We start from the raw sequence: 16,878 nt of genomic DNA, 5'->3' as shown, positions 1-16,878 counted from the left end.
ACATCTTCAATTTGATGGTTCATACGCCAATGATCTCTAAGGCATGATCATTGCAACTATACACAGATCCTCCTAAGACAGATTCATAATGATGGAACCATTCTCTTCTTGAGGTCATGTGATATGTTTCTCCTGAATCAATGAGTCATATATCTGCAAATCTTTTTCTACCTTCCATTGTGGTTGACGCTTCACAGCATAGAGCATCTCCATCATTTGAAGTGTTTGCAATATTGCCTTGTGGATTGAAGTTTTTATTTAGACTCCAACAATCCTTCTTCAAGTGACCCTTCTTTCCACAGTTGTAGCACTTTAAATTCTTCTTGCTCATCGACTTCGATCTACCATTTTGTGACTGCTGCTTTGGCTACGTTCTGTTGATCTCCCTCTCATCGTTGTCAACGCTTCTACTTGTTGCAGATTTACTTGTCTGTCTTCCTTGTTCTTGCGTCGATTTTTTTCTTGTAGAACAGAAGCTGCAACGTCATCAAAGACTAGACTGGTGACATTATTGTTTGTCAAGTTGATGATGAGTTGATCATACGAATCCGATAGACTTTGAAGTAGAAGTTCAACACGTTCTTGTTCTCCTATTTTACAACTTAAGGATGTAAGCTGAGAAATAAAGTGTTTAGTGTGTTTAAGTGCTCTGTCACTGAAGTAGATTCTAGCATACGGAATGTGTACAATTTCCTCTTAAGGAAAATTTTATTGTGCAACGATGTGGCCTCGTACAGTTTGGTGAGATGATCCCATATCTCCTTAGATGTCTTCTTCTCCTCGATGCTTGACAATACTTCATCTACTAATGCTATATGAAAGTTTGCCATAGCATTCCCGTCCATTTTGATCAATTTGTTATCATCTGTGAAATCTACCGGCCTTTCACTGATAGCTGCTAGACAACCGTCTTTCCTCAGGATGACCTTCATCTTCAATTTCCACAATGAGAAATTTATCCCATTAAATTTTTCAATATCAAATTTCGTTGCCATAGCTTCTATTACAGATAGCTCCAACAATTTCACTATCGTGAATAGTTCTCTGAAACCTTCAAAGAATGAGTAATAACTTCTTACTTTCTTATGTTGGATGATCCACCTTTTGGTGGTAACCACAAAGACAATAAGTAGATATTACACACTCTAATCTGGCTCGGATACCAATTGTTGCGGAAGACGGCTATCGAATATAGCAAAATCATAACTGATAATTTGAGAAAATAAAAATGAAGATAAAAGAGACAAAATTTACGTGGAAAATCCCTAAATAATATAGGCTAAAAACCACGACAACGGTAGAAGAATTTCACTATGAGAAAATAGGAATTACAACTTCTCTCGATCTACCAAGGAGAAAACAATGATAATTCTCTCTTGATAAAAAAAAAGAAAACAACTCTCAAGAAACTCTCTAAATTCTCTAGTATTGGAAGAAAGCTAGAATGCTTTGAGATGGTTTTGAATCTAAATGAGCTAGGGTATTTATAGTTAAAGCTTAAGGACTAATTTATAAATACCCTAAAATTTAGTGACTAAAGTGTGTAAATATACCATCCATTTTTCAACAAAAAAACAAATCACCTTTCGGTGCATTAATTGTATGCACCTTTCGGTGCTTTAGTCAACATTAACCTTTAGAATTTTGAGAGATAATTATTTCGAAGAGATGTAATTTTTTTTGGGTCATATATGTAACGTTTGGAGTATATATTACAATGATAGAATTTGTAAATATATTGAGAGAGTATTTTGAGATACATCATGTTCGAAGATATATATTGGCTTGTAAAATTAGGAATTTCATGTACTCGTGCTCATCTCTACATTTGTTATAAATTATTTATTTCTCTCACATAGACAAAACTAAACTATGTTAAATATCATTTATTACACAATATTTTATTTTATGTTGATATATTATATCTTTTTACTCCTATATCCCTAATCAGAAGCATCAAATCAATATACAATATACAATATACTATTAGGGTTTCTCTCCCAATTTTTATGGTCCACATATGATGAAACTTTCCGTGCTAGAGCATGCACCACATCATTAGACTCTCGACGAGTCCAAGCAAAAGACAAAACTTGAATTAGAGACGTTAACTTGGAACAATCATTTATAATCCTGTGAAAATTCAAATTGTTTATATCTCAACACTATATTACATTAATAACTAGCGCACAATAATTATAAGATCTAATTTTGATATCCAACATCATATTAAATGCTATAATTATTATTTAAAAAAAGTTTATTTTTCCTTGAAATATAATCTAACATGGTTTATGATGATGAATGATACATTGGTTATAGACTATAGTTTGGTTCAATGATTGTATAATCTGATTTTGATATCTAATATCATAGATGATGAACGATGGATATGGTTTCAATATATTCATGAACCAATCCAATAGGTATATACGTTAATCGAAAGTGAAAATAGATGGTTGAGATTAACAGTAAGAAATAAAAAAATATTTATTGCAAGAAAAATGAGGAGTTAATCTCAACTAGGGATGGGCATGGGACCCGAACCCGATGGATTCCGACCCGATTGGGTCGGATCGAGTTTTTTTTAAATGTGATGTTCGGGTCGGATCGGATTCATATTTAGGGTAAAAATATCCGACCCGTCCTGAAAAAAAAATATTTTACCTTATATATTTAGGAATAATTACAATAATACCCCTCTATATATTATTTCGAGTCGGGTCGGGTTTTTAAGTTATATATCGCGCTGGGTCTGGGTCTGGGTCGGGCGAAATCTTGTTTCGGTCGGGTCGGGTCAGATCTCGGGTGGAGGATTCCTTGTTCTTGGGTCGTGGTGAACCAAAAATCCGACTCAACCCGACCTATGCATATCCTTAATCTCAACTATCTATTTTCACTCACCCAATAATCTTAAATATATGTATAAAATTAAAAAAAAATTATGCAAGTGGAATCTAACTCTCTATATATACATGAGAGCATTCTTTTTCCTTCTGATTTCAATTGTTTAGCCTCATTTGTTGCTTATGCTTTTATATTCATATGGCAACTTTTTTTAAGTCAAAAAATAAAACCGCAAAGACCTTAAAAGGCGGTTTAAAGTGTGTAAGATTTAAACGTGCCGTCTTAAGAAGAAGACAAAGACATTGTCATGGCAGAATATATGCTTTCTATCACCCCCACCTAATCAACCCTCATATCCAGTGTTTTGAAAATCAGATTGGATCGGTCGGTTTAACTGGGAATCGCTGTCTAGTTCGGTTCAATCTACACCGGTTGAACTGCTACTAGTGAACCGGCCGAAACTGATGAATCGTTCGAATTAGACCGGCTGAAAATCGTAAAAACCGAAAAAAACCGCCAATTTTTTTTTTAAAAACTTAAACCAAATGACTCGTTTGTTAAACAAGCCAAGTCGAACTCGAGTATTGTTAAGCTCGACTCGAACTTGAAAACTTTAAAAGTAAGCTCAACTCGACTCAAACTCACAAGCTAAAAATTATCAAGTTCAACTCAAACTCGAAATATAATATTGAAACTTGAACTCGAAAAGACTTGAACTCAAAAAAAATTTAGAAGCTCGATTGAAGCCTAAAATTCGAACTTGATTGAAGTGAAAGAATATTTCACTCAATGCTCACCAAAAGGCTCCATGATTTTGAATGTCAAATTACTTCTATTATTTTGTTATGATTTTTTTAACCCCAAATTTATTTTTTAATTATAGTTATATAATTATATTTATTATTTAATATGTTTTATCTTAAATATTATGTTGTAGTTAATTTGAATCATTTTGTTTCACTTGATTTTACGGGTTTTAACTTATATATGTTATAACTTGCTTTGAATATGACTTGTGATATAAAAAATTATTTTTTATTAAATATTTTTGGTATTTTTATTTAATTTTTTAAATAATTATGACGTCGTTCGATTCTTCCGATCGGTCGAATCGGTTGAACCAGTGAACCGGTAGTATGGCCGGTTCGCTAACCGGTCCGGTTCTAAAAACCATGCCCATATCATCATATATTTTAGGGTTAAGGTGTAATTTATTTTGAAGAAAAAAATCAAATTGATTTTTCGTTGAATAATATATCTAAATAAATTTATATTGCACGAACTAAACGATTTTGGTGATAAAAAAATTATTGTTATTTTTTAAAATCTCGAATTCAAACACAGTAAACATCATGAGTGTGATAAAAAAAACATATTTTATTAACCAAATTATTTGCTTGATACATTTCTAATGTGTACGAGCCTATTTTGGTTTTTAATGAGAGATTTCTTTTTGAAAGTAGAGGAGTTTAATGTAATTATTTATTTATTTGTATAGTTTTGGAATCTTCCTACAATAATGGTGAAGATTTTCCACGAGTTTGACGTCTTTGGTAAAAATGAATCAGGCAGTCGGCCCAATGATTCAAACACTTTAGCTTGTACATATTTGAGTTTCCATCTATGAACAGACCACTTTGATAAAAGTTTTTTCCTTTGATTCTTCCGATATGAGATCTTGATGGATCATGTTCTCCATTAAAAAAAATCTAGAAAAGAAAGGAGCTTTGTTTCAAGGATCACAATATAAGACAGTTTTGACCAGATTCTTTTCCTTTCAGCATATCTCTTTTTCCAGATTATTGGAGTACTTGAGAAACTTGGAAGGAAAAATTTTAAAAAACACCCACATGGCTGCTGCCCGGAGCTTTGGAGGAAGAATATGGTGGGTTGAGAGTTTTATGTGCTTGCTTTTCACGGCAATGGGGGGTTCCACGTGAAAAGATAAGTGCTTCAATGTTTTTCTGCTTCTAACCACAGTAACTTGAACCAAGTTATTTAGCAGTAGAAAATAGATCAGTTTCAGCAGAACAGAAAACCCATCAGAGAAAGTAATTAAGTTGTCGAAACGAAACTTTCCCATCATATATTTCAAAAAGTAATGTTTATCCTTCTTTATGAATGACTTGTATTAAACGTCTTCTTTTGTTTCATTTTTTTGTTCATCTTTTGACGAAAAGATCATAAAATAAAAGGAATCCAATCAACCAAAATCATTACATTTCTGTGTATATACGTATACTTACATATTTATATTTACATGCGTATGCATGTACGTCTACAAAAATTAGATACTTTCAGATGAAGATGAAGTTGAATTATACCAAAAGCAAAAGGCACACAATTTAGTACTTCCTTGCTGCTTGGTACGAACAGTACAGTAAAGGAGGGGCAGTTGAGATTATCGGCCAACTAAGAAAGACCTCATTTTTTCATACCCTAATTCTAGTGTTTACTTGCATTTGAAAAAGAACAATATGAAACTTGAACCAAGTTCAAATCCCGGCCCCCTTATTGTTGGAAGGAATACCATCCAACTAAGGAATACATTTAAAATGTAGAGCGGCCATGAACACATGTTGCTATAAAGAAAAGAGTAGAAGTAATACACATGAGCTTTTCTTTTGAGGAAATATCAAAGAGAGAGATTCTGTTCAGCATTTTTCTGGTCTCTTAAATTTCTTCCCAGAAGCCCAAGCCTTAAGGCGGAATCATGAGAAGCTAACCATCTCGATAAAATATATGTAACTCAACCAAATCAATAAAATTAGAGAATATACTTCTGCATTTTCTAGTAACGAAGCCATTTCCATTTTTTCCCATTAAATAGTGGCTAAGAGCGTACAATAATGAATCTTTTCTACAAATTGTGGGTCATCTATACATTTAGAATCCAACGCAAAAGAATGGGTGTGATTCTTGCACGAATGATCTGAAACACAAATACAATCTCTTGAAAAAATGTTCTAATAATTCTATTGTGTACTACAACGGGGAAAGAATATAGTTGTTCTAAGAGTGAAACAGAATCCAGTCTTTCTTGTAATGCTATAAATGAGCCAATGGAATAATCCAGTCTTTGCTGCACTTAAGTAAAAGAAGATATTCAATTAGCAAGTATCAATGACCTACTTTTGTCAATTTCAAAACCTCAGCGCGCCCTCTCTCGCTTCTGGGAAGAGGCAGATTCCAACTCTATTCCAATCTCCAGCTCCCTCTCTATCCAGGCTTCACTGTCTACCTCGTCATCTCTAATTTCCACGCACTTAAAATTTGCAGCTCTATCACATCTTCTCCTCTTGAAGGTCTCTCGAATCCGGTCGGCATCAATCTTGCTAAAGGTATTATGAACAGATACAATCTTAACACTTGCATTCAGAGGACGTTCCTCTGTTCTTAGCCCACATTCACCTTCCCCACTGTCAACAACAGTACTTGCACCACTATCACTGGTTTGACTTGGTAAACTTTCTTTTGGACTTACTTGTTTGTTGTCACAGGCTACTGATGAAACAGTCTTAAAACTTGGGTTCTGGTCAGATTCCTCCGTTCTTGGCTGATCCTTATCGTTGCCATCCTCAACAACACTACTTGCACCAATATCATTTGCTTGATAAGGGAAAACTTGTTTCACTCTAACTTGGCTGACACAACTGTCCATAGATTTGCCAACTTTACTATTCTCAGCTCCAGCCACAAACTGACTCTGACTCTTTCCAGCTAAACAAGCAGATTGACTGGCCCTCTCATGTCTTGATGATAAAGCTCGACTCTTGTCTTGCTCTAACAACCTCACCATCTGCTGAGTGACCTCTGCAAATTTTTGGCGTAGAGTTCAAATTTTGAGCCAAAATAGTTAAGCACACATCAAAGCAATGAAAGATGATCATCCCAAATAATTTTCCTTTTCTAGGAGAAAAAGGATTAAGAACTATCATGCATGTTATGTTCAGGAGACGTTCCAATAAGCTTGTGTCATTTATATTTTTACATAATAGAAAAAACACGGGGTAAGGTTACGAAGGTGATTTGAAAAAGAAAATTCTGCATGATCAATGTGTACCACTTTCACAAATTGTAGGGAGTATATTACCACAGCCACTCTTTTAATTATCAACTATAGTTCCTGTTCATTACAAAATATAATGACCACAAGTAAGAATTAAAGCTGATACATGTGAAGCTAGGAAGATAGCCGTAGTACAAACCTTGTAATTGTTTAGGTGAAATATCAAATTCCAGCCACCATACTTTGCCCTTCTCTATAGGAAGCTTTACTTTTTGAAATTTAGCGGCAAGACACATGGAACCAGCTGCAATGTAATGGGGTTTGTATTGCAAGCACAAGGTTGTATGAAGCCTGCTAGTTCAATTCAGTTAGGTGTTTAATATCATGAAGACATAATGAAATTATCTAAAATAAGTCAACAATAGCATAAATATAGGTAGCTTTCTCATAATGAACAAATCAGCAAGTCCTCACCAATCATTAACGAAATTCCATGCCACTTTTAAGAGGTTAGGAAAAATTTCCAATTTCTTAAAAGCCGCAACAAGGGGCTTGTAAGGAAGTTCAATATCAAGATCAAAAGCAATTGCTGCCAACAAAAGCCTCTCCCCAACCAATATCAATTCCTTCTGCTTATCATAAACTTCCTGGTGGCAAAAGAGGAAATACATTAGGCAAGCATGATATGGAGAAAACACGTACTTCAGATGAGCTAGGAAAATCAACATTACTATTTGTCTGATTCTTCCTGGAGCAGAGGGATCCCGTTTATGGATAATTTCATAGCTCACAACAATAACATCCCGCAACAAGCGTGGTGTTTCCTCTATTTTGCATGCGAGAAATGTGCTTACAGTTGCAATAGTCTACAGATTTCACCAACATGTTTAGGAATGAGAAAACTAATCCCAGCAATATTTGAACAACTTAATATACACTTTCTCCTTGCTAAAAATAACCAAGTGTTCCATAAGGCAATTATCAGACATGGAAAAAACTAATAAATATCCAAAAATAAGCAATAGCATGTAATGATACTATGCTATAATCATTCATTTCTACGATGAAATCAATGGTATTCTGCTTCCAAAGAATGCGGATCATGATAATCTAACTATTTGCTCATTATTGGTCTAGCGAAAGGTAAATCACAATTGCATCATTTCACTATTAGCACCCATGGACTCAACATAAAGTTCCATGTTTAGAATGAGAAAGATGCGAGGAAGAATTAAAACAGAGTAACATAATTACAGCATCTACCTGCCAATCATTCTTTGCATGAGATTGACGCATGTAAAACCGGTGACACAGCATCATCGCACATGCTATTGCTACTTGAGGCCTGCAAGTAAATTTGTCAATCGCCTTAACAAATTGTTACACATAGTCACATACTAAAACACAAAATGAAAGTTAATGCTTCAACAGCAATATGAGAAACAACCACAAAACTGCCAAACTAAGGACTAAATAGTGATATAGGAATGTGATTAACATCTCATTAAGTCAGAGTAAAGAACTTCAAATAGACGTAGTCCCTGCACTTAACACTTTAAGCTTCATTCCAAGCTCTTGAAGAAACGAACAATACGACTTACGAAACTGCTCCTCTCTTCCAAGTTCGATTCCGTCCTTCCTAGATGGAGAATGATACTCAATTTCCTCTCGGCTGAAATACCACTTGCGTGTAGATGAATGAGGCTCCTCTGATAAACACATTATAGCTGCACAGGCCAAATCCATGTGCAGCTGTTTTGCCAGACTACAATAAAAGTATAACGAGCCGCTCAATAAAAGCAATGATACTATCATAATTTAACGACTTTCTATTAAACTGAGGGAAGCGAAGTAAAATTAAAACGTCAAAACAACATAACAAGACAGCAACTAAAATATCAATAAAATCCATACCGCAATCAATAATTAGAAGAAATAATCTGTGGTACTTGAGAGGGTTCTTTTGACCAAAAAGGAAAGGGTTTCAGTTATAGAGAGAAATTAAACAACCCCTTCAGAGAAATTAAACAACCCTTCAAGGAAATTAAAGTTCTCATCCCGAATTATCCTAATATTTAATGAACTGTGGCCAAAATTAGAAAAAGGGGGGGAGAAGACTAGAGGGAGGGAGGGAGGGAGAGAGAGCAACTAACAAATCTAATTCAAATTCTTTTGAAATTCTCAGCCGGAGGAGAAAATTTCCAATTTGGGTTAAAATAACAAACATAATTAAAATTAACGCAAAACACAACGAATTAAGCAATAAAGTAATCTGGGAAAATGGAAATTAGAAAAAGAAACAGATAAAGTGAGGGAAAAAAAGGAAGAATTACCTGAGGAAGGTTTTATTAAAAAGATAAGGTAATTTTGGTACCGTTTCTGTGAACAGTAAAACCCTAAATTCCGTTGCCTTTGAACTTGAAACTCAGCTGTTTGTTTGGTTTTCAGGCAAAATTATTTACAGAGTTGACTCCAGTTTTTAAGTCTTCTTTTTCCTTTTTTTTCTGTTTAATAATAAAAGCGTCGCTTCTCAGCTAAGTATGCGCGTGAAGTATGTTATCTGAGCGCGTCCAGCTGGTTTCCAAGTTGGAATCTAATACTATAATATTCTGATTCTAAATTCTACTCGCCTAAGGCTATCGCGTGCATCCCGTTAAACTGAATTCTTCAATAAATTCCGGGTAAATTACTTAAATAGCTCTACTTTTAGAGAATTAACGTTTTGGTCACCTAAAACTACATATTTATGAATCAATAAGGAAAAATTACAATGAAACAACATATTTTTTTAATCATGTGATAATATGAAAAATTTAAGTGACTAAATTAAAAAAGTTTTTTTGTGACTAAAATATTAGCACCCTAAAAGTTAAATGAACAGTAGGCAGTTTACCACGAATTTTCATATCATTTACCAAGAAAAATGTTACTACATAAAAAGTTAGGATAAACTACACTGAAGATAACTAGTAGTTTGCGTATGTCTTATCTTGATCAATAGTTTTGAGAAAAAGTAATATTTCAGTCGTTTATATTTTTTTTATTTGTTATATTTTGACTATTGAATCGTTAATTTTTGTTACTTTAATATATTACACTTTAATAAATAAAAAGTTAATTTTTAATTTAAATCCTGCAAAAAAATGATTTTTAATTTGACTCTTCAACTTTTGAAAGTTTATTTTTTCTATTATCTTCAAAAACCATTAAAAACTCTTAAATTTATTTTATTCTCTCAAAAGTCAAAACCTTGGTTGTCTGACATCACTTCTTAGTTCTTACCAACGAAAGCTTGGATTGAGATTTGATAGCCTTCATTCTCCTTTTCTCATCTTTCGAATCTGATTTCTCTTTCTCTTTTGTTTGGTTATGTAGAAAATACGATAAAATCCAAAGTTTCAGCATCAATGGTGTGGATGAATATCTCATTTTCACAACCTTCCATTACTAGGTTTCAAACGTTGTTGATGAACTTGGGGTTGAAATAGAGTATTCACAATCCGCCAATCATAACTGCAAAACACAGTGACAATGACAAGCCTTCCGTTGTGTAATGACGCCTAATTAAATATACGATCTTTTTTAAAGTTTGATGATTGGAAATTATTTTAGGGTATAATATATAAATGATCCATCTACTACAGGATGATATTTTTTAGTATTATGACTATTAAAAGTTACAAATGGTCACTCGACTATTCATATATTTCAAACTCGTATTTTTTTTAAAAAAAATTGACGATCGAGCTGGACGTAAAACTGATGAATGAGATATGATAAAATCATATTTTAATGATGTCTACATGCACTGTGGTTGCTTTCAAACACTGACTTACCAACATAATATTTCAAGCACTAGCTTGACGATATGATGTATACAGAGAGTCAATCCATAACATATATCTCAAACGATTATAGAATCTGATATCAGATTTTATCATATCATATTCAACATGTTAACGTCCAACTCAGATAACCATTAATTTTTTGATGGAAAATGACGATTTTGGAACATATAAATACCCGAATGATCATTTTATAACTTTTAATAGTATGTAGACTCAACAGAGCATCATCATATAGTCAGGAGACCATTTTGTAACTTTTATTAGCCAAGAAACTTAACGAAAGATCATCAATCGATAAATCATTTATGTACTTTATCTAATACTTTGATTATTATTTTATTGGGGATTCATATCCCATTTAGTTTGATTTGTCGGATTTAACTAAATTCCTTTATGAGAATTAATCGATAATTGAATGTGTGAATTTTTAAAATATGGATTAATTTGATAAGATGAGGAAAGAAGTGCTTTGAATGATATACATGATTTATTTTTAAGATCATATTATATGATATATGATATTAATAATAATAATAATTTATCAATTTGATCTTATTTTAAAATAATTTACTAAATTTAATAGTTAATATTTAAAAATTATATCAATTTTCTTCTAAATTAATTGTTATTCCCTTATAATTATTTATATTACTTTCTTGATAATAATAGTTTAATAATAATTTGTTGATGCTTTATGAAATAATATAATTATTTAATTATTGTTTTGATCTGATGAATTTGGTTAGTTTGATAATATCCTGGAAAAGATTATATTAGTAAAAAAAATGAGTGATTAAATTTATTTAATTTTGGTGTAGTTTAACAAAATATTTTTTTGAATTAATCACTGGTATCCGATCTATTAACCGACTAATTCAGATCGAGTACTGCAGAGGCGAGAGCGACTCTCCCAACCCAGTTTGTTCGATTCGCAAACGTCAGAATTCGAATCACTGGCCTTACTTAAGAGGTCTAGTGTCTCATCCCACTAAACCAATTGATTGTTGGTATACCAAAATATTTAATTTTACTGATACACTAACTTTAGGACTCGTTCGTTCTTTTTGGTGTCACAGTCGAATATTCTTGGCACAGAGGAGTCCAACAAAAGGTATTTTGAAATATAACGTCATGAACTCAAAGAATGAAATTAGTGATAAATGGTGAAATATTCTAACGTGATTTGAGTTTAAATTATTTTTTATTTTCTTTTATTGTCTTCCATGTTTTTAAGGTTTTATTTTGATTAATATTAGATCAACATGGGTCACACATCTTGATGTGGTAGGTAAATTTTCCAGCGAGAATTTTATGCATATACAATGACTAGAACTCTAGATTTGCTTAAGCGATATTAATCTGTTTGTCACTTGAACCAACTCCGTTGATAAAATTATTTTATTTTAAAAAAATATGATATATATTAAATTGTAACTGAAATTAGTTTTATTTATTTTATAAATAATATTATAAAAAGGAATATTTATAAATATTATAAGATTTTATTATAAAATTCATATATAAAAGCAATACATTTATATTATAAATAATATTATTTTTAATTAAATTATGAATGATATTTTTAAATTATATCATAAATATTATAAAATATATCATAAAATTAATTTTAATTATATTTATTTTTGTTAAAATCATAATAAGATTTCATATTAACTTAATGAATAAATATTAGATTTTTATAAAAAATGTTAGTGTTATATATATATATATATTAATTTTTAAATAAAATAATATTATTTTAGATCATTTTAGACATTAAAAAGATCACATTAGAAATTATAGAACGATGTGATTTTGATTTAAAATTTATATTGATATAATAATAAAATAATTACTTATATCATTATGTTATTTCTAAACTAATAATTTAATATATTTAAAGTTTAAATTAAAATTTATTAGATTAATATTTAATAATAAAATTTAAGTTTAAATTAAAATTAAAATTTAATATTAGAATTATATTAATTTAAAATTTAATAATAAAATCCATTAAATTTTGATATTTAATTGTATTTGACATAATTTACCATTTAATCTAATAGGCAAAACTTTCGAGATAATGTTCTGGAAAAAATTAATTCACGAGATAAAGCACTCCCAAGATTAATTGCTCAAATAAGGTGAAATCCACAGTGTTGGCCGTAGGTCGCCATGCCTTCCGGGCGACCTACTAGGTCACCATGTCTTCCCGGTGAACTACAAGAGATTGCATGTGCCATGCACGTCCCAACACGCTGGGCATCCGAGGCCATCTGAGAGCATCTGAGGCCATCCAAGAGCATCCGAGGCCATCCGACCGAGGTCATCCGAACGAGTTATCCGAGGGCAACCGAGCGAGCTATGCGAGGGAATCCGAGGGCAGTCGAGCGAGGGTAGGTCGCCCGGAGTGCATGGCGACCTACAAGGTCGCCCGGAGGGCATGACAACCTACAAGGTTGCCCTGAGGGCATGACGACCTACAAGGACGTGCATGTGCCATGCAACAAGTTCATTCTCTCTGTTTGAGCAAGGGTAGGTCGCCCGAAGTGCATGGCGACCTACAAGGTCGCCCGGAGTGCATGGCGACCTATGACCACACTGTTGATTTCACTATATTTCAGCAAATAATATAGGGAGTGCATTAGATCGTGAATTATTTATTTTGAGTGCGTTATATCGTGAGTTTAGCCAATTTAATAAAAAGCTCGCTTACTTGGCTTTGCCAATGCTACGGCGGGTCCCCATTCAACATGGTCAGGGGAACACATACCCAAAATCCAGACTGTTGTAAACATTGAACAAAAAATTAAATTAAGAAGCATATCATAAAATTAAAATATAAAATTAAATAAAACACAATAATTTGTTTTGTTTCGTCGTTGTTCTGATCGGATGGCGATGAATTAACGAATCTTTCGCTTTGAAAAGATCCCAACCAACCGCATCGTCATCGTTGACAAAAGATAGTTGCATTATAAAGTTCCTCTTTTCCCTCTGAATATTCGACACCCTGAAGACTTCAGTTTTGAGCTCGGCGTGAATTTACATAGTCGGGATCGACTTCTCTCTGCTCAAAATCCAACCTTGACGTTGTTTAAATTAGGGTTTCTTCGGAGCTAATTGAGCTTTAGTTTTCCCCTTTTTTGTTTTTAAGAAAATTTGTAATAAATTCGGAGGTGGATTGGTCGATAGTATCAGTTGTGATGCTTCTGTATCGCGGGAAATTTTGAAACTCAGTTCTTCTGGAATAAAGAAGAACCGATAAGATTTTTTTTTTTACCAAAACAGGTATTATTTCAGGATCTCACTCTGTTTAGTTATTTCCTCTTTTTTCATATATATATATATATATATATATATATATATTAAAAAAAATTCCTTTAATTGTATGATAAAGCGGACCGCCTTCCACTCGATTAGTATATTAATCATTAACAAAGTGAAAACAAAATAGGAACTTGTTTTTCTGCTTATTCAGAACAGTTTTGTTCACACTAGAATTGCGATAGTAATTCAATTAGTTCTCTTTCCTCTTTCAAAATTTTTGGTTAAGTCAGGAAAATGGCAACTCCAGTTGAGCCTCCAAATGGTGTTCATTACCAAGGAAAACATTACTATTCCATGTGGCAAACGTTGTTCGAAATCGACACCAAATATGTGCCCATCAAACCTATTGGAAGAGGCGCATATGGGATCGTTTGCTCCTCTGTGAATCGAGAAACCAACGAGAAAGTTGCCATTAAAAAGATACACAATGCCTTTGACAATCGTGTTGATGCTCTGAGAACACTGCGTGAATTGAAGCTTCTCAGGCATCTTAAACATGAAAATGTGATTGCTTTGAAAGATGTCATGATGCCGACTCATAGGAGAAGCTTCAAGGATGTTTATCTGGTTTATGAGCTTATGGATACCGATTTGCATCAAATCATTAAGTCTCCTCAAGTGCTTACCAATGATCACTGTCAGTATTTCCTCTTCCAGGTATCTACCAATCCCTTTGCAAAGGCACAGATTAGTTGATTTGGTTAATATGCATAACTTCTCTTGCTAGGTGGCATTACATTATTTACATTTAAGTTGAACAAAGTTCATATAGATGAGTGAGAAACTAAGGAGTTCCAATTCCAAATGCTTGTGCTTACCGCCTAGATAGTTTGTTGTGGGTGTATTAATAGAACACTCCTTGATATCAACTTTACATCAAAGTATAAACCATTGTATTTCGTTAAATGAGGATTAGACAAAGATGCGATAAATTGAATTGTTGAATTTTGAATCTGCATATTCGCAAAATGGATGCCATGTTGTATATTTTTGTGTTGCTACTAACAATAACATTTGATGATTTATGTTATACTGGCATTTACTAGTTTAGATGTTTTATGTCTGGACTACATGGAATGTTGACCTTATTCTTAGCACCTGATTGAACCATTGGTGGATGAAAACGTTTGTTTCAGCTAATTGATCTCTGATGCTTTAACATGACTAGGTAACAGTTAACAATTAGGGATTGGAGTTCGCTAATGGTAGGTTTAGGGAGAAACATGTGCTAGGCATTCAAGCATTCAGGCATTAATGCAGTGGCTTATATTGCAAGTGTAGTTAGTTATTCACTAATGGATCTGGTATGGTTATGCATCGGCAAGCTTTATGCAAATTAATATTGGCGTACTATTCTTCATTAATTATTTCTTAGGAAGCCTATCCCATTTAGCTGCATCTCTGATCTGTCTGACTGCCACTTTTCAAAGTCATTTGGATGTAAAGAGATTTCAGTGTATATAGCATGAATTTTATATAGTACTTCGGTTGAGATAATTATGTTGGGATTGTGCTTCTGTATTCTGCATTAAAGCTTCTATTGTAACTTGGAAATGATCAAATATTACAAAATTCTGTACTTTTGGGGGTTGTAATTCATTATTCTTCTTGCAGTTGCTTCGAGGCCTAAAATATCTTCACTCAGCAAATATTCTCCACCGAGACTTGAAGCCTGGAAACCTTCTTATCAATGCAAATTGTGACCTTAAAATTTGTGACTTTGGACTGGCTCGCACTAGCAATGCCAAGGGTCAATTCATGACAGAGTATGTTGTCACTCGCTGGTACAGGGCCCCTGAGCTTCTCCTCTGCTGCGACAACTATGGAACATCTATTGATGTTTGGTCTGTTGGATGCATCTTTGCGGAGCTTCTTGGCCGGAAACCCATCTTCCCCGGCACAGAGTGTCTCAATCAACTTAAACTGATCATCAACATCCTTGGCAGCCAGAAGGAGGAGGATCTTGAATTTATTGATAACCCCAAGGCAAGGAAATACATCAAATCACTTCCATATTCCCTTGGAAGCTCCTTTTCCCATCTTTATCCGAATGCCCATCCTTTGGCAATTGATTTACTGCAAAAGATGCTTTTTTTGACCCTTAAAGAAGGATTAGTGTAACTGAAGCGCTCCAACACCCTTATATGGCACCATTGTATGATCCAAACTCTAATCCTCCAGCCCAGGTGCCACTTGATCTTGACATAGATGAGGATTTAGGGGAAGAGATGATCAGAGAGACGATGTGGAAGGAAATGCTTCATTACCATCCCGAAGTTGCAACAGTCGATGGCAGAGTGTGCGTCTAATCTATTTTTCTTCCACTTGGTTCAGTAGTCAAGTCAATGACAACGTCTTACTGCTGATGAGCCTGGTTTTTCTTTGTGATGTTAGATGCTATATTTATGTATTCGGAACTTATTATATATTTCCCATAATGTTGAAAAACATATATGATGTGTTAGTTGTCAGTTGGGGACCATATCATGTAAACTAAATTTTGCGTCAAGAGCTTGAGCTTCTTTTAGTGCTCAAGCTCTTAACTGTAGAAGTTCTGTTTCCTTTACAAACTTGTATAGAAGGGTGCTGTTGTATGTATCTAACAGATGTAAATTATTCTTAGAGATCGATAACTACTATTATGAGCTGTGTAGTTTGTATGGAAGAACAAAAAACTGCTTCCTCGTTGGGTAGTTGATTTTTCACCTGCTGATTCTCAAATGCTCGCTTATGCTTCTGGCTCCGAGAAGCATGGTTGAAGGGGATTTGGGCAATGAACGTATGCAACATTATGTATACAAATATATTCAGTGTTGGCTTAGTATTATCTTCCATTTCCATTTC

General features: G+C 33.5%; 2 protein-coding genes across 3 annotated transcripts; one reads left to right on the top strand and one right to left on the bottom strand.

Moving 5' to 3' along the window:
* Window positions 1–5,708: 5,708 nt before the first annotated feature.
* On the bottom strand, window positions 5,709–9,322 carry LOC120190631 (cyclin-T1-3-like). 2 transcript variants are annotated; one of them, XM_039193673.1, is made up of 7 exons: window positions 9,190–9,322; window positions 8,409–8,621; window positions 8,120–8,201; window positions 7,588–7,722; window positions 7,331–7,503; window positions 7,056–7,207; window positions 5,709–6,660 (listed from the first exon to the last, which is right to left on the bottom strand). In XM_039193673.1, the coding sequence occupies exons 2-7, from the start codon at window positions 8,600–8,602 to the stop codon at window positions 5,999–6,001; spliced, it is 1,398 nt and encodes a 465-aa protein (XP_039049604.1). In that variant the 5' UTR covers window positions 8,603–8,621; window positions 9,190–9,322; the 3' UTR covers window positions 5,709–5,998. The 2 variants fall into 2 exon arrangements, with proteins under 2 accessions (XP_039049604.1, XP_039049605.1); XM_039193674.1 differs by lacking the exon at window positions 7,331–7,503 and having other exon boundaries at window positions 7,559–7,722.
* Window positions 9,323–13,578: 4,256 nt separating this feature from the next.
* On the top strand, window positions 13,579–16,625 carry LOC120190637 (mitogen-activated protein kinase homolog NTF3-like). Its single transcript, XM_039193682.1, has 3 exons — window positions 13,579–13,995; window positions 14,265–14,691; window positions 15,649–16,625. Exons 2-3 carry the CDS (start codon window positions 14,269–14,271, stop codon window positions 16,153–16,155), a joined length of 930 nt encoding a protein of 309 aa, XP_039049613.1. The 5' UTR covers window positions 13,579–13,995; window positions 14,265–14,268; the 3' UTR covers window positions 16,156–16,625.
* The last annotated feature ends 253 nt before the right edge of the window (window positions 16,626–16,878 follow it).

This window comes from Hibiscus syriacus, unplaced genomic scaffold (genome assembly GCF_006381635.1).
Source record: "Hibiscus syriacus cultivar Baekdansim isolate YM2019G1 unplaced genomic scaffold, ASM638163v2 tig00116962_pilon, whole genome shotgun sequence".
Lineage (NCBI taxonomy): Eukaryota > Viridiplantae > Streptophyta > Magnoliopsida > Malvales > Malvaceae > Hibiscus > Hibiscus syriacus.
This window is presented reverse-complemented; position numbering and strand designations above follow the sequence as displayed.